Raw genomic sequence first — 21,523 nt, 5'->3', positions numbered from 1 at the left:
AAAAAATAATGGTATAAAATGACTTCATTTTAAGTACTATGCTCTGATGGTTGTTATTCTCAAGGTTTGATATAAAAATATATAAAATACCATTGGAATGAAACTCTTCTCAGTTACAAGCCTCCATGTTCAGGCATTGTCCCAGACACCATTTCCTTTGCATATAGGTGGGAGGAGGAACTGTCACTTGCAAGCACAAAAACTTGGATTTCCACTGGGTTTTCTCACTGAAAAGAGAAAATATATCCCGTGACTGAGAGGTACAAGAACTCTGGGTGCATGAATCTGATTGATTTTCTTTTTTGCCAACACAAGCGTCTAACCACAATCAAAAACTTTCTTCTGTCTGGCATTGTCCTACCTGTAACCTTATCAACATTCACATGCATCTTTTAACATTAAGTTGTTCCACTTCTATACTGCATGTGGGATACTCAGGTATGGAATGGACTCCAGACGAGTCGCCCTGATTGGCAATTCTTGTGGGAAATATTTATTGTCCCATCACCAGTTGCTTAGCATTCAACTTTTTGTGTTGCAGTAGCCTCTTCACCTGAAACGAATTACCTTGGAGGGCGGGTGTTCAACCCCTGCAAACCTCAGAGCTACCCCAAGTGTGCCAATAACTCTCTTATGTGTAAGGGTTGTGTGGTTTTGGCTACATGTTTAAGAGCAAGCAAAGACTTGAATTAGAAAGAGGGAATTATCATTAGGAACATTCTGTGACTGGTCTACTTGTGTGAGCAGCATAGCATCGGTGTTACCAACTCAGACAAGATCATGACACCATTTACATGTTGGGAAAACAGCTACAAATGCTTGTAGCTGTTCATTGAGAGGGTGGACTCAGGCAGTGATAGCACATATGCTTTGTCTTCATGCTGTTCTATGTTCAATCCTTGTTGTGTCTAGATGGGGCAGGGAAAGATTGCTGTATAAAATCATGGATACCCACTTCCAGTTAGTGAAGACAATACTGAGCTAGCTAGAGTTTGTAGTATGACTCAAGTATAAGGTAGCTTCCTATTATTACGATGTGAGTAGGATGTTTTAAATGTCAATGTCAAAAGCAATTCTATAGAAATAAACAGATTAATTGGTGTTAGTTCCTCTGTTTCTAGGAAACAGTGTCTGAGACTACATTCAATAAAATACACAGTATAAAGTATGGTGTATTTGGGTTTCCCCCCTGAGAACTCAGGGAATGTGATAGAAACTCTCCCAAGCTCTTCAGCTCTCAGAATGGGAAAACATAAACAGCAGTATCCTGTTTGGTGTGGGTATGCAGGAGATGAGGTTGATTGTACTGCTGCCAGTATGTTTGTTTTGCTTTATTGATGAAATGGTGTTCTTGGCTACACTCATTGCCCACATTATCTTGGGTGTTAGCGATTTGTTTTTATGCAGAGGTAGATTTTGTGGTGATTGTATCTTCCTTATTGAAGGTTGAATGATTTATGCGAGTGTCTGAAAAAGGAAAGGTTGTGGGGTGTGTGTATTTTAATTTTTTAAAAAAAATCTGTATATGTCTAAAATGTCTAACTATAACTTTATTTAACTAGATAACCTAGAAAATACCTGGAAACTGAAAGTTTGGATACTTTAATGGTCAGGTTCTGGTTTTATTTATATTTTCATGCTTATGTAGTTTGAAAATTGATCATAAGGCAATCTGAATGCTTAATAAAACTAATTTTCTTGTCAGAATTATGTAGATGATACCCTAGGGGACCTAATGACCTTGTTGATATAGCCCATGACTAATGCTTCTCCAAGACTTAAGTCTAATCACAATCATAACAGTCTGAGTGAAATCTTTATCCACAGGGATCCAATCATTTGAACTTCGCCATTGCCCTCCTATAGCACATGGTAATTAGTCCTTCATATAAGAAATTGGTTTAATCACAGTAGAACTTTCCTCTTTAATACATATTATTTCATATGTTTTAAAAGGGGGAAATAGCTAATAGCGCTATTATGGTTAGGAGATTTACGGTACTTTTCTCCTACAAGGTAAAAGCAGCTGCCCAGCACCACAAGTCAGACTGGGGTTGGAATGTTCAGGAACGAGTAGTTAGCCCTTTCCCCAGCTTCCTGATCTGGATTACCTGCCCTTATAGCTATTCATTCTGCTTTATACCTACATTTTTTTTCCTTGGGGAAAATAACAGATTGGGCAGCAATTAAGGAATCAGGGAAACAATTTGAGCAGCTTGTGGTTACGCTGACCTTTGTGGGTGGGGGAAACACAGGAAATCTTATCCCAAGTTTCCTGATGTCACATCTAGCTAGGCCCTTAGATTTGCATTTTTAGAGAAAGTAGGACTAAATATTGGAACAAATTCCGACTTTTCTTGGCCAAGATTTCCCCCAGTACATATGTTGAAAGTATTTCCATGCATGCAACGGGGAATATTTTCTTAGAAACCATCATGTCTTCAAGGAGACACTTTGGAAAGATCTCAGGGGTATGTGAACCTACTGATGAAAGACCCTATTAACAGAATGCTGCCTTCAGAGCTTTAGCTCTTACACCTGTGTCATACGAAAAACAATGAAGGGACTATTTTCTGCTTAGAAGAATATCTGTAGTCCCCTGTGTAGATATAATAAGAAGATCCCTTCAACCTTTCCAATGTGTGTTCAGTGAAACTAATTGATTACCCCTTGCAACATGAGAGCTCTGCAATCCCTAGAGCTTATCTGGAACCAACCACAGGGAATATTCTTGATTCAACTTAGTTAAATAATTGAATTTACACAGCCTTTGTGGAACAACGTGTTTGACCTCACCACCACAATCTAAAAAAGTCAAGGAATTAGGGATTTGGGATGGGCAGGAAAAGAGAGCAGGAAAAGATGTTCTGCCTAAGATTCAGCATAGTCAAATGGCTAAGCTTCATCTGCTTGGTCAGACAACACGAGATAATGCACATTTCCAGGGCCCAGCAATTTCACTGGCTTTGCTCCCAGGTAACCCTGTGATAGGGGACGCAGGTGGCGCTGTGGGTTAAAGCCTCAGCGCCTAGGACTTGCCGATCGAAAGGTCGGCGGTTCGAATCCCTGCGGCGGGGTGCGCTCCCGCTGCTCGGTCCCAGCGCCTGCCAACCTAGCAGTTCGAAAGCACCTCCGGGTGCAAGTAGATAAATAGGGACCGCTTACCAGCGGGAAGGTAAACGGCGTTTCCGTGTGCGGCTCTGGCTCGCCAGAGCAGCGATGTCACGCTGGCCACGTGACCCGGAAGTGTCTCCGGACAGCGCTGGCCCCTGGCCTCTTAAGTGAGATGGGCGCACAACCCCAGAGTCTGTCAAGACTGGCCCGTATGGGCAGGGGTACCTTTACCTTTACCTTTAACCCTGTGATGGCTACCAAATCTGTGATAATTATGCAGGGATTTTGGCAAAAGCAGATGGAATTTTGAGGGATAATTGAAACCAGTAAGGCAGTATTATAAGATGTAGGAGCTAGGATTTCATAAAAGTTCAGGCAGCGGAGCTGACAGCCTATTCAAATTCTTAAGAACTGCAGGGAAAGAATTTGAGCTCCAAGGGGCCACCACTTGCTACCTTGTACTGAACAGGAAGGTCAACTTCCCACTCCCTGGGATAGGATGCAGTAGCAGACAGTCATGGGAACGGAGATCTTAGAGCATTCTTAAAGGGCTTAATTCCCTTTATTTGGGCGAGCAGTAATATCTAATGACAACCATTTGAGCCTGGAGATAACTCTTGGGGGGGAAATATGTGTACCACCCACGCTGAGGTCTCTGAATAACACTGTAATTTAAAGAGCCAGTTTCAAGCTGACCAGAGGAAAGTTTTCCCATCACCAATTTTGATGCATTTTAAAATGCCTTTTTCAAAGAGTCTCTGCAGTACAAATGTTAAAAATGGATGATGTGTAGATCAAACACAAAATATTCCATTATGCCTTCAGTTTATGATTTTGTCTGTTCTGTTACTTCAAGCAGGGGTTGGGCTTACTGTGAGAATGCAAATTAGAGTAAAATTCAACCAAGGACTCTGTTTTCATCCTCTTTTCTCATCCTGGCATCTTCAGGTAGAACTGAGAGGGACCCTCACTTGAAACTCTGGGGAGTCACTATCAGTCAGTGCAGACAATACTGAAGTAGATGGACTAATAGTACCTAGGTTCCTATGTACATTCTTTCGTGTAGCTATTAGATTAGTCCCCGTCCCCCCAACTCCTGTTGTCTTCCCCTGTTGTCTTTTCTTTTCTTTTTTTTGGGGGGGGGGGAGTGAGAAAAAAGTTGGAGAAAGGAACTGTGCATAAACCTTTTTTTTTTGTAGCATAGTTTTGTATTTATATTCTTCTTTAAACTGTTTAACATGGAGAACTGTGCATATTCTGGCATGCTATCTAGCAGAGCCTGTTAGCTCATGAGGCAGACTGAGGCAACCGCCTCAAGTGGCAGAAGCCTACAAGTTAGTGCCGCTTGTAGGTGCCCCACCCAACCCACCGCCTCTGCAGTTGTGGAGAAGTGGCATCAGCAGTGGTGGCAGTTTCCTGTGAGATTTCTGGATTCCGCTACGTAACCTAGATAAAGGAGGCTTAGTGGGGGTGGCAGAATTGTGACACCTTCACATTTTGCCTCAGGCAGCAAAATGGAACATACTGCCCCTGGAAACAAGTAATATTAAATTGTAAGCATGAAGAACATGTTCTTACATTAAAAAATAACTTGTGTTCAAAGCTGCTACATCCTTTAGCAGGATGAAAGAAAATGATTTTGCCCCTGAATGATATTGAGAATATATACATGAACACATTAATCTGACAGCTCTTAAAACAAAAGCTCAAACACTTGCTATGTAAACCAGACCAAAGAAGAGTTTGTTGTGTGGTTGTAGAATATTCTGCAAACATTAAATAATGATAGAGTGGATTCTCTGGAATGTTTTCATGCAGAACTTGCCAAGAGAGCTTTTCCTTTCCCAGAAGCAATTTCCCCTTCAGCTATTTCACTACTGATTTTATACAAAATATTTGTTTTCCTATATTGTAGTCCTCATCCATCACTGGAGACAGTGCTTGAGGTGGCATTAACTCAGAGTGCACTTTGTTACATTCCAAATATTATTATTATTATTGCATATCTTTGTTTTGAATGTGGTTTTTGAAGCTAAAATACTGAACTGGGAAGCTTTTAGATGCAAGAAGGCTTTTATGGGGGTGAAGTGGGGGTAGGGGGTTCCACTACAGTTCTTTTCACTGCCCATTTATCTGCTCCTGAAAGTTGGGGGGGGGGAGCTTCCACAGCAGGATTGAGTGCAACGTGTAGGGCTGCATTTGCAAAGTGCTTGTGAATAAAGCAAGTCCTTTTTAAAAGGCCAGTACAATGCAACTGAGCTGAAAACAAGTAAAGCTGTTTTACAGCATTGCTGTACTTGTGTGACTTCAGAGCTAACAGTTTTATACTTTTTTTTTATTTAAAAAGGGGGAAAGAAAAAGTAAATTGTCTAAATACAACTACTAAAAATAGATGTTAATATGTTTGGCTTAGGAAGAGCTTGTATTATTATGACATGGCACTGGTTTTGATTTTGGCATGCAGAACTAATTTAATTCAAATAAAGATAAAAGTCTTTAAGTGTCCTTAGAGCCTGTTATTTATGATGTGTTTAGAAGTTTCAGGTGTTTCAACAATCATACAGTGAAGGCAAAAAGAAAGGGACTGGGTAGACTGATTGAGGCAGACACAAGCTCAGTTCAGAGTTGTGTGTAGAAGCTCAAGATGTTAACTGGACTGGAGGTGGTTGAGAGGCAGAGGAAAAGCAAATGTTTTGAGCCCTCAGTTGCTTCTATTGCAGACAGAAGAGAGTTCTTCACTGTGAAATCTACGCCATGGATACATGGTTCTTCTGGATGTCCTCTGTGCCAGAAAAAGGTGTAGTTCTTCTCTCAGAGGCTTCCAGTCAAAGTGACTCTGGTCCTCTGTACAGTGGCAATGTCAATGTTACGCGTTTTCAGCTCATGGCCAGTGATGGCCATCTTCTACACATGTAATGCCTAGGAGACCTGGCAGGCTGTAAGTCTATACCCTTCTTTAATAAAGCAATAGAATTGATGTTTAAGGCATCATTCTTCTGTATACCTGCACCTAACCACTCCCACAAGCCCTCTGTTGGGCCTACGGTTCAGAAAAGTTGTTGACCTGCCACAGATTAGTGGACAAGCCAGGACACATGGTCCTGACGTTCCAGCTTGCTAGGTGGAAGAGAATTGGTTTCTTTTCTGTTTTGCTGGTGCAGTAGTTCAGTCCTCTTGTCAAGTGATAATCTGAGCTCCAAGCACCTACTGAAGCAGGTGGACAGTGGTGGGTCAACACTTTATTGACTGGCGGCTGCCAGGCTTAAGGCGGATTGTGCCCAGTACGTATTGTGCCCAGTACGTATTGTGCCCAGTACGTTTCTGGGCACAATTCAAAGTGTTGGTGCTGACCTTTAAAGCCCTAAAAGGCCTCTGCCAGTATACCTGAAGGAGCGTCTCCACCCCCGTCGTTCTGCCCAGACACTGAGGTCCAGCGCCGAGGGTCTTCTGGTGGTTTCCTCACTGCGAGAAGAGAAGTTGCAGGAAAACAGGCAGAGGGCCTTCTCAGTAGTCGCGCCTGCCCTGTGGAACGCCATCCCATCAGATGCCACAGAAATAAACAACTATCAGACTTTTAAAAGACATCTGAAGGCAGCCCTGTTTAAGGAAGCTTTTAATACTGGATGAATCATTGTATTTTAATATTCTTCTGGAAGCCACCCAGAGTGGCTGGGGAAACCCAGCCAGATGGGCAGGGTATGAATAAATTACTATTATTATTGTTATTTTTATTAACCTGACCAGTGAGACACAATGATTTCTCCCACCAACAAAGACAACATAGTACTTGTACCGTATTCCATTCAAGTTGAGCTTATAACTCATAACTGCTGCCTCCTGCATTGATTTTGCTATGTTTGCAGCACCAAAGTGACCTCACCAGGGCAGTATGTATGGAGGTCCTGGGCCACCCAGACGACACCCCCCCCCCCGGCTTGGCCTTATTGATGTGGTCCAAAGGAAAAGAAAGAAATACGTTTAGCACCAGCTTGACTGCAGGAGTTGCCAGAAGGAGGCAATACAAGACACTATCCACCTGCCTTAAGGACTCCACTCTGGATTTGTGTGCAGTTTACTGCCAAATGCAACAAAGTCTGCAAAATGTTTCTATATTACTAGGGCCTATTCCTTAGACAAACTTTGCCCATAGTGACTAGCCTGTGAGTGAGTTGTCCTACACCAGATACTTGCAGCTGTATGATCCACTGGAAATATTGTCTTTGTTGATGGATAAGATTTAGCTCGGTGTTGCCATTGATTGTCTGGGATCAAACAGTTGTGATGCTGGAGAACCACAATTGCCTTCTTTTTAGTTTATAACAACTGCAATAGGCTCCACTCTTTATTAGAACGTTGGCAGTGTGGGAGATGGGTAATTAAGCTCTTCCTCCTCACACCGTTTCCCCAATCTATCACTTGCCAAAAAAGAAGAATGCTGCCCTTTATAGTATGTGTAGATATATTCCACTTTCAAGGAGGAACAGATCAAACTCCACTTCTCCCAATCAAAATTGGACCTTCCCTGTGCTTCTCCATCCAAATGTTGGAAGATCCAAGCAATATCCTGCGGCATCACATCTTCTTTATTCTTCCGTCTAGTTGAAAGTAAATATAATATGACATAGAGGATTATAACAACAATAACAGAGGATGAAAACAATGGATGACAAGATTCGTACCTATTGAGAGGTGTACCTGCCAACCTGGAGACCTAGTTAGTTTATTCCTGCATAACCCATACGTAAATAAAAGTAAAAAGAATGTAGCATTACAATAAAATCTAAAAGTAGCAGATTTTTAAAAAGCATCTTAAAAACAGAATTAATTTTTCACATTTAAAAGGCTTAGGAAAATGAAATGATCTTTGGCATGTATTGAAATGCTATTAAGGTAGGCACCAAGGGGGGGTCTTCCTAGCCACTCCACAAATGAGGTTCTACTCATGGGCACCAATGCTGAGAAGGCCCTCTCCCCACAATATCCACTGCAACTTGTGCATCTTCTAGGACTATACTGTATCAGTGAAAATGGGAACTATCAAAACTGAGCTTAGAGGAATTCTGGGGAATCCTTGTTAAATATAAGCCATGTTCATATTTCTTGCTAATGAGGTAAGCCAGTGAGACAACACAAAATGGAGCCTACTGTTTTCTGTAGGCTACTGCTTACTTTATGTATCAATATCTGAAAGATTGATTTTTAGCACTTGCAAATTAGCTTCCCCAGCAGCCAGTTTAGAAATCTTTATATTGCAGCACTTAGATACTCTAATTTTCATTTGCTGTGAAGAGGAAATTTCAGCATCAAGGAGAAACATTATATAATAGTGATGCCAAAGTGCCTCATCATGAGCCATAGCTATTACGAAGTAGGCAGAGAGGAAGATGCACAGAATCAAATGAAAGACCATCTTGAACAATAATACGCTAAAAGATACTAGCTCTAGAGCAATACTTGAAAGTTTCCTGGTGATTTGTTTTTGAAATGCTTATTTAAAATGCATTGTCAGAATTTACATAAATTGGGATAATAGTTGGATGTCATTTTAAACGTATTTATTATGTTTACTTCTTTGAAACCACTTATAAATATTTCATTCCAAATCTGTGTTTTGTGTCTTGCTTGCTGTTTGGTTTAGTGTGTCTGGAAAAAGATACTCTGACTCATTTTGTGTTACATTTTTAATCATATCATTTAGAAACTTGGTTGAAAACATTTTCTTCATAATGATTTGTCCAATGATTGATTCTTTGTCCTCTAGAAATACATTAACATACAATAATTCTTATTTTAACAATCTCTGTGTGTATCTGTGGGGCAAAATTAGCAAATATTTGTTGGACTTGTGGTATCTTGTATGAACTACTACAACAGAGGGATGTGAAAATCCAGGACTTTTGTAATACTGAATTATTTACTAGAGAACATGGATTGTTCAGCCAGAAATACAGATTTTGCTACTGGACAGCTGTATACTTTAACATAATGGTTGAATTTGATTTTTGACATTGATTCGTATCTTTTATTCACTTCCTTGGGGTAAGAAACAGAAGGGGAAGGTAAAGGAAGGAAGGAAGCAGTGAGGATAGACATAGACTTGGGGAAAAGCTAATGACTGTGCTAAGTGAAGTGTTGAATTCTATACTCTCTTATCTAGAGATCACCTTTTCTTACATGTCTACATGTGTGGAAAACCAAGGAAAGTTTTGCTGGTGGTTTATGCAAGGGATGGAAAACCTGTGGTCCTCCGGATGATCTCTGTTTCCTGTCAGCCCTAACCAGCTTGGCCACTGATCATGCATGATGAGAGTTGTGGTCCAGTAACATCTGTAGGACAGCATGTTCCTCACATCTGATGCATCCATTCATAGAATCAAAGAATTGTAGAGTTGGAAGGACCCAAAGGATAATCTAGTGAGCCTCTGCCATGCAGAAATGTCAGCTAAAGCAGCCATGACAGATGGCCATCCAACCTCTGGTTAAAAACCTCCAATGAAGGAGAGTACAAACCTCCTAAGGGAAACCATTCCACTGTTGAACAGCTCTTACTGTCAGAAAGTTCTTCCTGATGTTTAATCGGAATCTGCTTTCTTGTAACTTGAAGCCATTGGTTCAGGTCCTACCCTCCAGAGCAAGGGAAAACAAGTTTGTTCCCTCTTCCATGTGACAGCCCTTCAGATATTTGAAGAGGATGATCATATCACCTCTCAGTCTCCTCTTTTCCTGGCTAAACATACTCAGCCCCTTCAACCGTTCCTCACAAGGCTTGGTTTCCAGACCCTTGTTCATCTTGGTTGCCCTCCTTTGTGCATGTTCTAGCTTGTCAACATCTTTCTTAAATTGTGGTGCCCAGAATTGGACACAGGATTCCAGGTGTGTTATGAGCAAGGCAGAAAAGAATGATACTATTACTTTCCTTGATCTGGACACTGTACTTCTGTTGATGCAGCCTATAATAGCATTAGCTTTTTTTGCTGTGTGCGTCACACTGTTGACTCACGTTAAGCTTGTGGTCCACCAAGACCCCTAGTTTCTTTTCACATGTACTGCTAGTAAGCCAGGTGTACCCCATCTTATACTGGTGCAGGTGGTTATTCCTGTCTAAGTGCAGAACCTTACACTTGCCCCTATTGAAATTTATTTTGTTAGTTTGGGCTCTGCTCTCCAATCTGTTACGGTCATTTTGAATCCCGATTCTGTCTGCAGCATTAGCTACCCCTCCCAGTTTAGTGTCATCTACAAATTTGATGAACATCCCCTCAATTCCTTCATCCAAATAATTTGTAAAGATGTTGAACAACAATGGGTCCAGGACAGAACCATGTGCCACCCCACTTGTCCCGTTTTTTCCAGGATGACAAGGAACCATTAATGAGTATTCTTTGGGTTCGGTCAGTCAATCAACTACAAAGCCACATAACAGTTACCTCGTTCAGTCCACATTTTACCAGTGGTAAATTCCTCACAAGATATTCCTTGCAAGAATAGTATGGGGGACTTTTGTCAAAAGCCTTACTGAAATCAAGAGACACCATGTCCACAGCATTCCCCTGATCCACCAAGCTTGTAACTCCATCAAAAAAAGAAATGAGAATCATCTCGCATAACTTGTTATTGAGAAATCTATGGTATGTCTTAGTAATCGCAGCATCCTTTTCTAAGTGCTCAGAGACTGACTGCTGAATTATCTGTTTAAGGATCTTTCCTGGTATCATATCAAGCTCACTTTTTTCACCTTTTAGAAGATGGGGACAACATTTGCCCACCTCCAGTTTGCAGGGACCTCACCTGTTCTCCAAGAAATCTCAAAGATTATAGACAAAGGCTCTGAAATTACATCTGCATACTGTTGATTAAAATGATGTGTGATGCTGTTGTCTGCTGCATATACCATATGAAAAGAATTCATAGCCCTTCCTTCTTCCTTTATTAGAAATTCCCAGCTAAAACTGTTAAACTTTATACCTTACACTTTTTAAGTACTATATGCTTAAGGGAATTGAAAGGCCAAGGGGCACCTTGATTATTTAGAGTAGATGATATTAGTGTGACAAAGTAGCTTGGAATCTATCCAGGTTTCACATTAGGGCACATTTCTTTTTATATAGATCTATGAACTGTTATAGATAAGAGAATAGATACTACAGGATCACAAATAAGTGAGCATAATATTAAAATTCCTGCAACTCGTGCCTGAGAAATACAGATGCTGTGGTTGATTCTTTGCCTGTTTCATTCAGCTGGAGTTTATGGCAGTTGGTTTGAATAACCCCTGAACTGATCATATACTGCTCAACTGTCCCGATTTAAGCAGGACATCCCGGAATTACAGAAGCCATTCTTGGCTTATGGTTGGACCCAGGAATCTCCTGGTTTTTGGTCCTATGCTCTGGTGTGAGTCAGCTGGCTGTCGTGAGAGCTCGGGACCAAAAAAACCAAGCATCCTGATTTGGATCCCCTGTATGTTGGGAGCATATGGAATCATGGGGTTCTCAATAATCACTTAAGGGACAAAGCAATACCTTTTTCTCAGGAACTCATAAAATATTCAATACTATATATATACTGGATGTTTAAATAAGACTTTCAAGCATAACATTTAAACTGACATTGTCCCTCTGAAAGCCAGCTTATTTTCATGGTTACATGTTACATTTCTGGAGACTGTTATCAAATTGTTTTTTAAAATTGGTAAGTTATGATGTTAACTTTTTTGGATTCATTCTGTAAAGGTGGGGTGTGAATGTTTAAAATAATAAAAATAATCTCTGCAACTTAGATATAAAGATTTCCATTCTAAATTCTGTTGACACCCATCAACAGAAGACATACATTCTGCCTATTTGTCAAATGACAACATTGTTATTTGACAAATCCCATCAATTTATGCTGTTTAAATTCACAGTATCTCACTACTTGTTTTACCTTAGTTACTACAAGTTACTACAAGTAAATAATGTTACAATGCTAAATGCAAGTGAGTAGTTAAAAGCCTCAGTCCATTAACCAACCAAATGGAAAATATGTTGAAAATAAAACAGGGTGTTGGTATAGTGACCACCTTGTATGCATGAAACATGCATTGATTTGTTTTCTTCTGGCCTATATATTGACCTCCCAAGAAGGACTCAGAGAGATATTAAGAAATAACTATTAATAGCCAGTCAACAGAAGGGTAATGAGTTTGACAGACTGGGTATTATTGGAACAAACTAGAGATTTTGTTAATATTTTAAAAATGCTGTTGCATTTGTCCTTGGAAATGTACTTTTTGGTATAATGCCAAAGCAGTAGTAGTATTTCATTAGTGCCATTTAGGACAAATGATCACTGATCTATATGTTTAATTTTCTACCTATAACTAGTCACATTCAAGTTGTGAGCTCGAGAAAACTGGCAGCCCCCATAATGCCTTAAAGTGCTAACTGGACAGGGAAGTGGTGATGGAGAGGAAGTGCTGCAGTTCAACAGCATAGTGTGGGAAATTGGTCTTTAAATTTCCTATCCACATGCTTATCCGCAGCCCTGAACCTGTACACTTTCACAGCTGGGATTTTTTAGAGCTTTTCTTCTAACTCTGTAACAGAGTGTCAGGGCTAGGTGCTCTGTGGTCTGGACAGTGAGATCAAAATCTAAGTGCTGTAGCAATGTAAGTTAGTGGCCAAGGTCTAGGAGGTGAGTAAAGCTGCATAGCCAGTCCCCAACCTCAACAATACAGCAAGTCTGGCAGAGTTTAATTATTTCGCTCTGGAGCCAATTTCCTACCCATTTGAACAGAAGGGGCCTTCAGCAGAAAGGGGGCCATCCTATCTTCAGAGGTATTTGATTAGTTTTAATTCTGCTACTGCTACAAATTTATGTTGAATTGGCTCCAGAAATGTGACTTTGGAAGAAATTCTGGCAGTGGTAGAGTTCTATGAAGTGTTGTTCAAGAGCTAGCTACACACACACACACACACACACACACACAGACACACACACACCTTTCTTCTGTCACCTGCACATCCTGAAAATCTGCTCTTGGAGGCTGGTGGACCCTCTAGAACAGCATAGCATGTGGCAAGAGCTTTGCAGCAGAAAGGGGGAATTGCTGAAAATTGGGAACCCTCTTTGCACAAATTGAAATGAATTCTGTTCATGCAACTACACCTTTAGATCCAAGATTTTGTCTTGTATTTGCAGCTTTTTATTGACGGTATTTTGACAAGAGTATTTTACTGTATTTTATATGCATTTTGTTAGCCTCTTTGAGGACTTTTACAGATTTCCCAAATAAACAAGACAACGTGTAAAAGAGCAGAAATAAACAAATAGATCAGTTAATTGCTTTTGAAAACTCAAAAAACCAGGACCAACTTGACATTTGAAGGATAATGATGATGATACCAGGTGAATATGCCTAGCATATGTACACAATGAAAAGAGTTGTATTCCTGCTCACTTGGGAATGAATGAATGGATGAATGTGATATTGAGAATATATTCTGTGCGCTATATTGTTGCTAGCTACGAATTTTCAAAACCAATTCTTGTCTATCATGGAAGTTCCACAATATAAGCAAGGAAAAGAAGAGAGACTGCTAGTTTGTGCTTGTATTCATCTTTTAACAGAGGTGAGGGAGGGTTATCTCTGCCAAAAAAAAAAGGTTTGAGAGATGGTGGTAGATTCTACTATCAAAATATCTATGAAAACAAATATCTGTCATTCATTTTTGCAAACAATATGTAAGGAATACATCATGTATTATTTGCAGTTGCTAAAGTATTGTAGCTGAAGATAGCAAAATAAAAAATTGGTGCAACTGAAGTTTATTGTTGCAGTGAAAAGTGAGCTATTACCAGCAAATTGATTTTGCTGTATAAAATATGTATACTCTAATCATAAGTGATGGCATTACGAAGTAAAGAAATGTAAAGGAGGATGTATAATGGCTTTAAAATTCTTAGTCTAGTATAGCCCCACTAATTGGCTCATTTAGGGGTTTCTTGATTCTATAGAAGTCTTCACTTACTATTATGCTGCCTTTTCAAACCTTGAAGATAAACAAATGAGCTGTTTGAGACATATAGAAGACAAAATAGTTAAACATATAACAAAAACCCTGAATAAAGATTCAGGTTGTATTTTAAAAATGTCGCTGATTATATATTTTGTGCTATTACATAAAATCATTCTGTGCTAATCTTTCACATACTTTTAGAATAAAATGAGTATACTATGTATTTGATTGGGATGTACAGTATTGAGATGAACAACACAGAGGTACAAAATGAAAATGGAGATAAATTCACCTTCCCACCTCTATGCATTTCCATATTCTTGGAGACCTAAGTGTGGGATGCTTCTAAAGCTTTGGGATAAGCCAAGGCACCCATACCTGCATCGGCCATGAGGTTGTGCATATGAAAGGCAAGCATGTTTTTGCTTAGCTCTTTCCTGCCCAAAGACACAAACAGATGGGCTTCAGCTTCAGTGGTAACTAAAGGCTCGTCCACACTTTTTCAGTTGCTTTATAATAATAATAATAATAATTTATTATTTATACCCCGCCCATCTGGCTGAGTTTCCCCAGCCACTCTGGGCGGCTCCTAATCAGTGTTAAAAACAGTACAGCATTACATATTAAAAACTTCCCTGAACAGGGCTGCCTTAAGATGTCTTCTGAATTTCAGGTAGTTCTTTATCTCTTTGACATCTGATGGGAGGGCGTTCCACAGGGCGGGCGCCACTACCGAGAAGGCCCTCTGTCTGGTTCCCTGTAGCCTCACTTCTCGCAATGAGGGAACCGCCAGAAGGCCCTCGGCGTTGGATCTCAGTGTCCGGGCTGAACGATGGGGGTGGAGATACTCCTTCAGGTATACAGGACCGAGGCCGTTTAGGGCTTTAAAGGTCAGCACCAACACTTTGAATCGTGCTCGGAAACGTACTGGGAGCCAGTGCAGATCTCTCAGAACCGGTGTTATGTGGTCCCGGCGGCCACTCCCAGTCACCAGTCTAGCTGCCGCATTCTGGATTAATTGCAGTTTCCGGGTAACCTTCAAAGGTAGCCCCACGTAGAGCGTGTTGCAGTAGTCCAAGCGTGAGATAACCAGAGCATGCACCACTCTGGCGAGACAGTCCGCGGGGAGGTAGGGTCTTAGCCTGCGTACCAGGTGGAGCTGGTAAACAGCTGCCCTGGACACAGAGTTAACCTGCGCCTCCATGGACAGCTGTGAGTCCAAAATGACTCCCAGGCTGCGCACCTGGTCCTTCAGGGGCACAGTTACCCCATTCAGGACCAGGGAATCCTCCACACCTGCCCGCCTCCTGTCCCCCAAAAATAGTACTTCTGTCTTGTCAGGATTCAACCTCAATCTGTTAGCCGCCATCCAACCTCCAACCGCCTCCAGGCACTCACACAGGACCTTCACCGCCTTCACTGGTTCTGATTTAAAGGAGAGGTAGAGCTGGGTGTCATCTGCATACTGATGAACACCCAGTCCAAACCCCCTGATGATCTCTCCCAGCGGCTTCATATAGATGTTAAAAAGCATGGGGGAGAGGACGGAACCCTGAGGTACCCCACAAGTGAGGGCCCAAGGGTCTGAACACTCATCCCCCACCACCACTTTCTGAACACGGCCCAGGAGGAAGGAGCGAAACCACTGTATAACAGTGCCCTCAGCTCCTAGCCCCTCTAGACGGTCCAGAAGGATGTTATGGTCGATGGTGTCAAAGGCCGCTGAGAGATCCAGCAGAACTAGGAAACAGCTCTCACCTTTGTCCCTAGCCCGCCGGAGATCATCAACCAGCGCGACCAAGGCAGTTTCAGTCCCATGATGAGGCCTGAATCCCGATTGGAAGGGATCCAAATGGTCCGTTTCCTCCAGGCGTGCTTGGAGTTGTTCAGCAACCACCCGCTCAATCACCTTGCCCAAGAATGGCAGATTTGAGACTGGGCGATAGTTGGCCAAATTGGCCGGGTCTAAAGATGTTTTTTTAAGAAGCGGTTTAATGACCACCTCTTTCAGCGGGTCTGGGAAGGCTCCCTCACAGAGGGAAGCATTCACCACCCCGCAAAGCCCATCGCCCAGCCCTTCCCGGCTTGCTTTTATCAGCCAGGATGGGCAAGGATCAAGGAGACAGGTGGTCGGTTTCACTCGACCAAGCAGCCTGTCCACATCCTCGGAGGTAACAGATTGGAATTGATCCCATATAACAGGACCAGACAGAACTCTAGCACTCTCCCGCCCTGGCCCTGCTCCCACTGTGGAGTCTACCTCCTTCTGAATCTGAGCGATTTTATCTGCAAAAAACTTTGCAAAAGCATTGCAGGAGATCTTGGGGTCCCTACCAGGCCCCGGTGGTACAGGTGGTTCCGATAAACTGCGAACCACCTGAAAAAGTCTCCTGCTGCTGTTTTCTGCAGATGCAATGGAGGCGGTGAAGAAGGCCCTCTTCGCCGTCGCCATTGCCACTTGGTAGGCTCGACGTTGAGCTCTAACCCGTGTCCGGTCTGATTCAGAATGAGTTTTCCGCCACCGGCGCTCTAGCCGTCTCAACGATTGTTTCATCACCCTCAGCTCCGGGGAAAACCACGGGGCTGTCCGGGCTCCATGCAATCGGAGAGGGCGCTTCGGAGCCAGACAGTCAATAGCCCTGGTTAACTCCGCATTCCAGCGTGCCACCAGGGAATCAGCTGAAAAGCCATCAACTTGGGATAAAGCATCCCCTACCACTCTCTGGAAGCCAATTGGATCCATTAAGTGGCGGGGGCGGACCATCCGAATCGGTCCCACCTCCCTGCGGAGGGGAAGGGTTGCGGAGAAGTCCAGTTGCACCAGGAAGTGATCTGACCATGGCACTTCTTTTGTTTCGCTTTTAGTTAATGTCAGATCACCAACATCCGTAGAGGTAAACACCAAGTCTAAGGCATGTCCGTGGCTATGAGTTGGGCCAGACTTATTCAGGGACAGCCCCATGGAGGCCATGCTTTCCACGAAGTCCCGAGCGGCCCCTTGTAAGGTCGTGTCGGCATGGATGTTAAAATCCCCCAGGACAACCAAGCTAGGTGTCTCCAGGAGCATATCCGCCAAGACCTGAAGCAGCTCGGGCAGGGAATCCTTGGTGCAGCGGGGAGGTCAGTACACCAGTAGGAATCCTGTACTGCCCCTATTGCCCAACTTCCAGAACATGCACTCAGAAAACTGGGTCTTCCCAATAGGACGCCTGGTGCAGACTAATGACTTCCTAAAAATCACTGCAACCCCCCCTCTCCGCCCACATGACCTGGGTTGCTGTGCGTAAGAGAAACCTGGTGGGCAGGCAGCGGCAAGGACAGGCCCATCTGCCTCATCCAACCAGGTCTCTGTCACACATGCCAGGTCAAATCCTCCATCCACAATCAGGTCGTGGATGGCAGTGGTTTTATTCATCATTGACCTGGCATTGCACAGCAACACTTTCAGGTCATGTGGGTTTCCCTTGCTGATTACTGTATCCTTCCGGTCAGGACCAGACCTGGAGGCAGGGATAGTCCTCAAACAACGACTAAACCTGCCTCCTCGGTAATGACATGGTCTGGTCTTAGCATAACTCCTCCTCCTGCCCGTGATCACTGAGATCGGGTGTCCCAATACATCTCCCCCTGTGGAACCTGCCCCACCCAATCTATTGGCTGAGGCCCACTCCCAGGCAGCCATGACCCTTCCCCTTAAAAGGCAAAATACAAACTATATAATAATTTAACAGAATAATAATAATAATAAAACAAAACAGAACAAAACAAAACAAAACAAAGCAAAGAACAATAGTGCTGACTCAGTGCTTATCCCACCCCAAGCAAAAATAAAATAATGAAATAATATAATATTATAAAAAACAACAACCACCATTTAAAGTGCTGCAAATAAAAGCGATTAAAACATTTAAAACCATTTTGTCCATTGCTGCCGGTAGCTGCTCAGGCCTCTAAACTGTAGTGGTAGTGCAGGCCCCGCCCCCTAGGCCGGATGGAGTTGGCAGGAGAGGGAGCGGTCCTCCCAACACTCATGCAAGCAGCAGCAGCAGCCGTGTCCCGGAAACCTCAGGCCTCTTATGCTGTGGGTGTGAGTGCAGGCCCCGCCCCCTAGGCCGGATGGAGTTGGCAGGAGAGGGAGCGGTCCTCCCAACACTCATGCAAGCAGCAGCAGCAGCCGTGTCCCGGAAACCTCAGGCCTCTTATGCTGTGGGTGTGAGTGCAGGCCCCGCCCCCTAGGCCGGATGGAGTTGGCAGGAGAGGGAGCGGTCCTCCCAACACTCATGCAAGCAGCAGCAGCAGCCGTGTCCCGGAAACCTCAGGCCTCTTATGCTGTGGGTGTGAGTGCAGGCCCCGCCCCCTAGGCCGGATGGAGTTGGCAGGAGAGGGAGCGGTCCTCCCAACACTCATGCAAGCAGCAGCAGCAGCCGTGTCCCGGAAACCTCAGGCCTCTTATGCTGTGGGTGTGAGTGCAGGCCCCGCCCCCTAGGCCGGATGGAGTTGGCAGGAGAGGGAGCGGTCTTCCCAACACTCACGCAAGCAGCAGCAGCAGCAGCAGCCGTGTCCCGGAGGCCTCTCTCAGGCCTCTTATGCTGTGGGTGTGAGTGCAGGCCCCGCCCCCTAGGCCGGATGGAGTTGGCAGGAGAGGGAGCGGTCTTCCCAACACTCACGCAAGCAGCAGCAGCAGCAGCAGCCGTGTCCCGGAGGCCTCTCTCAGGCCTCTTATGCTGTGGGTGTGAGTGCAGGCCCCGCCCCCTAGGCCGGATGGAGTTGGCAGGAGAGGGAGCGGTCCTCCCAACACTCACGCAAGCAGCAGCAGCACCATATTCTTACTCTCTGTTTTGTGCTGTCAATTCCTGATCCACAAGAGGACCTTTCCTCTCATTCCATGACTGCTAAGCTGACTCAGGAGTCTTTAGTGAGGTGCCTTTTTTAAAGTCCATGTATGCTATGTCAGCTAGATCACCTGTATCTATATGCTTCAAAGAACTCTAATAGGATAGTGAGACAGGACTGGCTCTTGCAAAATCTGCAGTGGCTCTGCTTCAGCATGGTTTGTTCTTCAGTATGCTTAGTTATTTTATCTTCAACAATACTTTCCATCAGTTTTCCGAGGACAGATGCTAAGATGAAATGTTTTCTTCATTTTTACCTCCTCTTGTCAAAAGACAGTATTTGAGTACTGAAGGTGAATTAAACTGGAAAGTCAGCTTTGTATTAGGAAATACAGTAGTACCTCGGGTTAAGAACTTAATTCGTTCTGGAGGTCTGTTCTTAACCTGAAGCACCACTAATGGGGCCTCCTGCTGCCGCTGCGCCGCTGCTGCATGATTTCTGTTCTCATCCTGAAGCAAAGTTATTAACCCAAGGTAATATTTCTGGGTTAGCGGAGTCTGTAACCTGAAGCGTATGTAACCTTTAGTGTATGTAACCCGAGGTACCACTGTACAAGTTACTAGATTCTTTCTTACATGAGAGGGATCTTTTAGCTTCTGGTTTTGTTATATACGGCCTGGATGACTATTGTAGTTCTTTACTGTATTTGCTTATATAGCTTTTAAATCACCATTATTAGATGAATGTTGCGAGAGCCAGTGTGCTGCAGTAGTTAGTGGCAGGAGTCCTCATGTTCAAATCCCCATACAGTAACGGGGTGGGGAGTGGTTGCAGCGTGGCACAGGGAGCAACATTGGGCAGTTGGCCAACAGTTGGGCGATTCCCCAAGCCAGCCACTTTGGTGGGCAGACTTTCCCACCGGCCAGTGTTTCTGTTTGGGCCCTGTTCACTGGGGAAGGGTTGCTGTGAGTGAGTCCTCAAAGGGAGGGGGGTGAGAAGCAAGGATGTCGACTTAAGCGCCACTCCTTGGAGGAAAGACAGAATATAAATGAATTGTTAGCATGCATCTGTCTCGAGAGACAATGGAGTGCACCTACAGGGGTGAAGTCAAACTACTGCATTAGCAGCACCAAAGTGACCTCCCCAGGGCACAAGCCTGGGCAGTGTGTATGGAGGTCCTAGAGCTGCCCAGATGACAAAATAAGACCCCCTCTCAGCCTTACTGATGTGGTCCAAAGGAAAGCAGAGCACTACTTTTGGCATCACCTTGTCTGCAGGAGTTGCTGGAAGGAGGCAGACAAGGCACCATCCAACCATCTTAAGGCTTCCACTCTAGATTTGTATAGGGTTTACTCTTTAGCCTTTTCTTCTTCTGAAGGTATCTCTCAAGAGTTTTTCTTCTGCTAGATTGACTACCTTGTCAGGTTGATGAGCCCCATCTGCCGCTATAGATGGAATAAATAATAACAAAAAACACACTTTATTTTCTGGGGGAAATTAAATAAATTCTTATGTAAGTTTAATTGCCAAAATATTGCATTCATACAAAAAATGTTTAATTAGCTATGTTATTTGATAATACTCAGATTATGTCTTTTCTCTTCTGCAGTTGTGATTCTGAAAACAGATACCTTGGTAATCCACTCAGGGGAACATGCTACTGTAAGTATTAGTATAATTCATTGCCCTTTGATGTTGCACATTAAATAATATGCATGTTAACTCCTGACTTGAGGTCCATTAGTTATCATTTCATTTGTGATGTGTATTTCATCTAGTAATATATTAGTCAACGGCACTGTGGAGTAATGGATCTGGAAATTAAGTAGACCTGGGTTTAATTCTGTCTCTGGTATAGCTGAGGCTTGGACAAGTGAGTTTCCCTCAGCCTAATCATACTGCAAGATGATTTTGAGGGATAGTCTCATGTACGCTAATCTGAATTCCTAGGGAAGGGCAAGAGACACTTGTGAAAAGCAGAATCTTTATCTTAGGGCTTTTCCATACTTACTCTTACTCCACTCTTCCCAGGCACTGTCTGTGCTTTAAAGCTCCATGTCTGAACACATGGGGGGGGGGGCTCTGGAGCTTTCCCCATGAAAACACACTCCTTAAAGTTCAATCGGAGCAAATGGCAATCTGTAGAAAACCCAAATTGATGATTGCTCTGATTGAGCACTAAAGAGTAGGTTTTCAAAGGGAAAGCTCTGGGGAAAAAACAAAACAAAAAACCACGCACACTCAAATGTGGAGCTTTTAAGTGTAGACCTGTGCCTGGAAAGAGCAAAGCAAAAGGTAAGTATGGATAAGCCCTTATTTGTTATTGCGATTGCCCTGTGTGTGAAATTAGTATAGTTCTCAGCATAAATAGAATAAAAGTGGGAAATAATAACTGGCTCACATCTACCAATGAAGCTAATGCTGACCTAGAGTTTATAAAGGTAGTAAGAGATAGCTTTAAATTTCTAGATGTTCTGTGTTTTGCTATATTAAATGACAATAGTGCCAGATGTATGTAGTTTGTGTTAATTTTATTTAAGCTTGCTAGATAAAATTCAAAACTTGGACAAAGGTTT

General features: G+C 43.2%; 1 protein-coding gene across 3 annotated transcripts in view; it reads left to right on the top strand.

Moving 5' to 3' along the window:
• The window catches only part of ATRNL1 (attractin like 1), a 512,979-nt gene that overhangs the window by 177,045 nt on the left and 314,411 nt on the right, over window positions 1-21,523 (top strand). For all 3 annotated transcript variants that reach the window (XM_079976622.1, XM_079976621.1, XM_079976623.1), the window contains exon 21: window positions 20,557-20,609. In XM_079976622.1, the coding sequence (XP_079832748.1) occupies window positions 20,557-20,609 (53 nt within the window). The remainder of the gene's footprint in view (window positions 1-20,556; window positions 20,610-21,523) is intronic.

This window comes from Podarcis cretensis (assembly GCF_951804945.1).
Source record: "Podarcis cretensis genome assembly, chromosome: 5".
Classification (NCBI taxonomy): domain Eukaryota; kingdom Metazoa; phylum Chordata; class Lepidosauria; order Squamata; family Lacertidae; genus Podarcis; species Podarcis cretensis.
The sequence above is the reverse complement of the archived record's forward strand: the minus strand, read 5'-3'. Positions and strand labels throughout refer to the sequence as shown.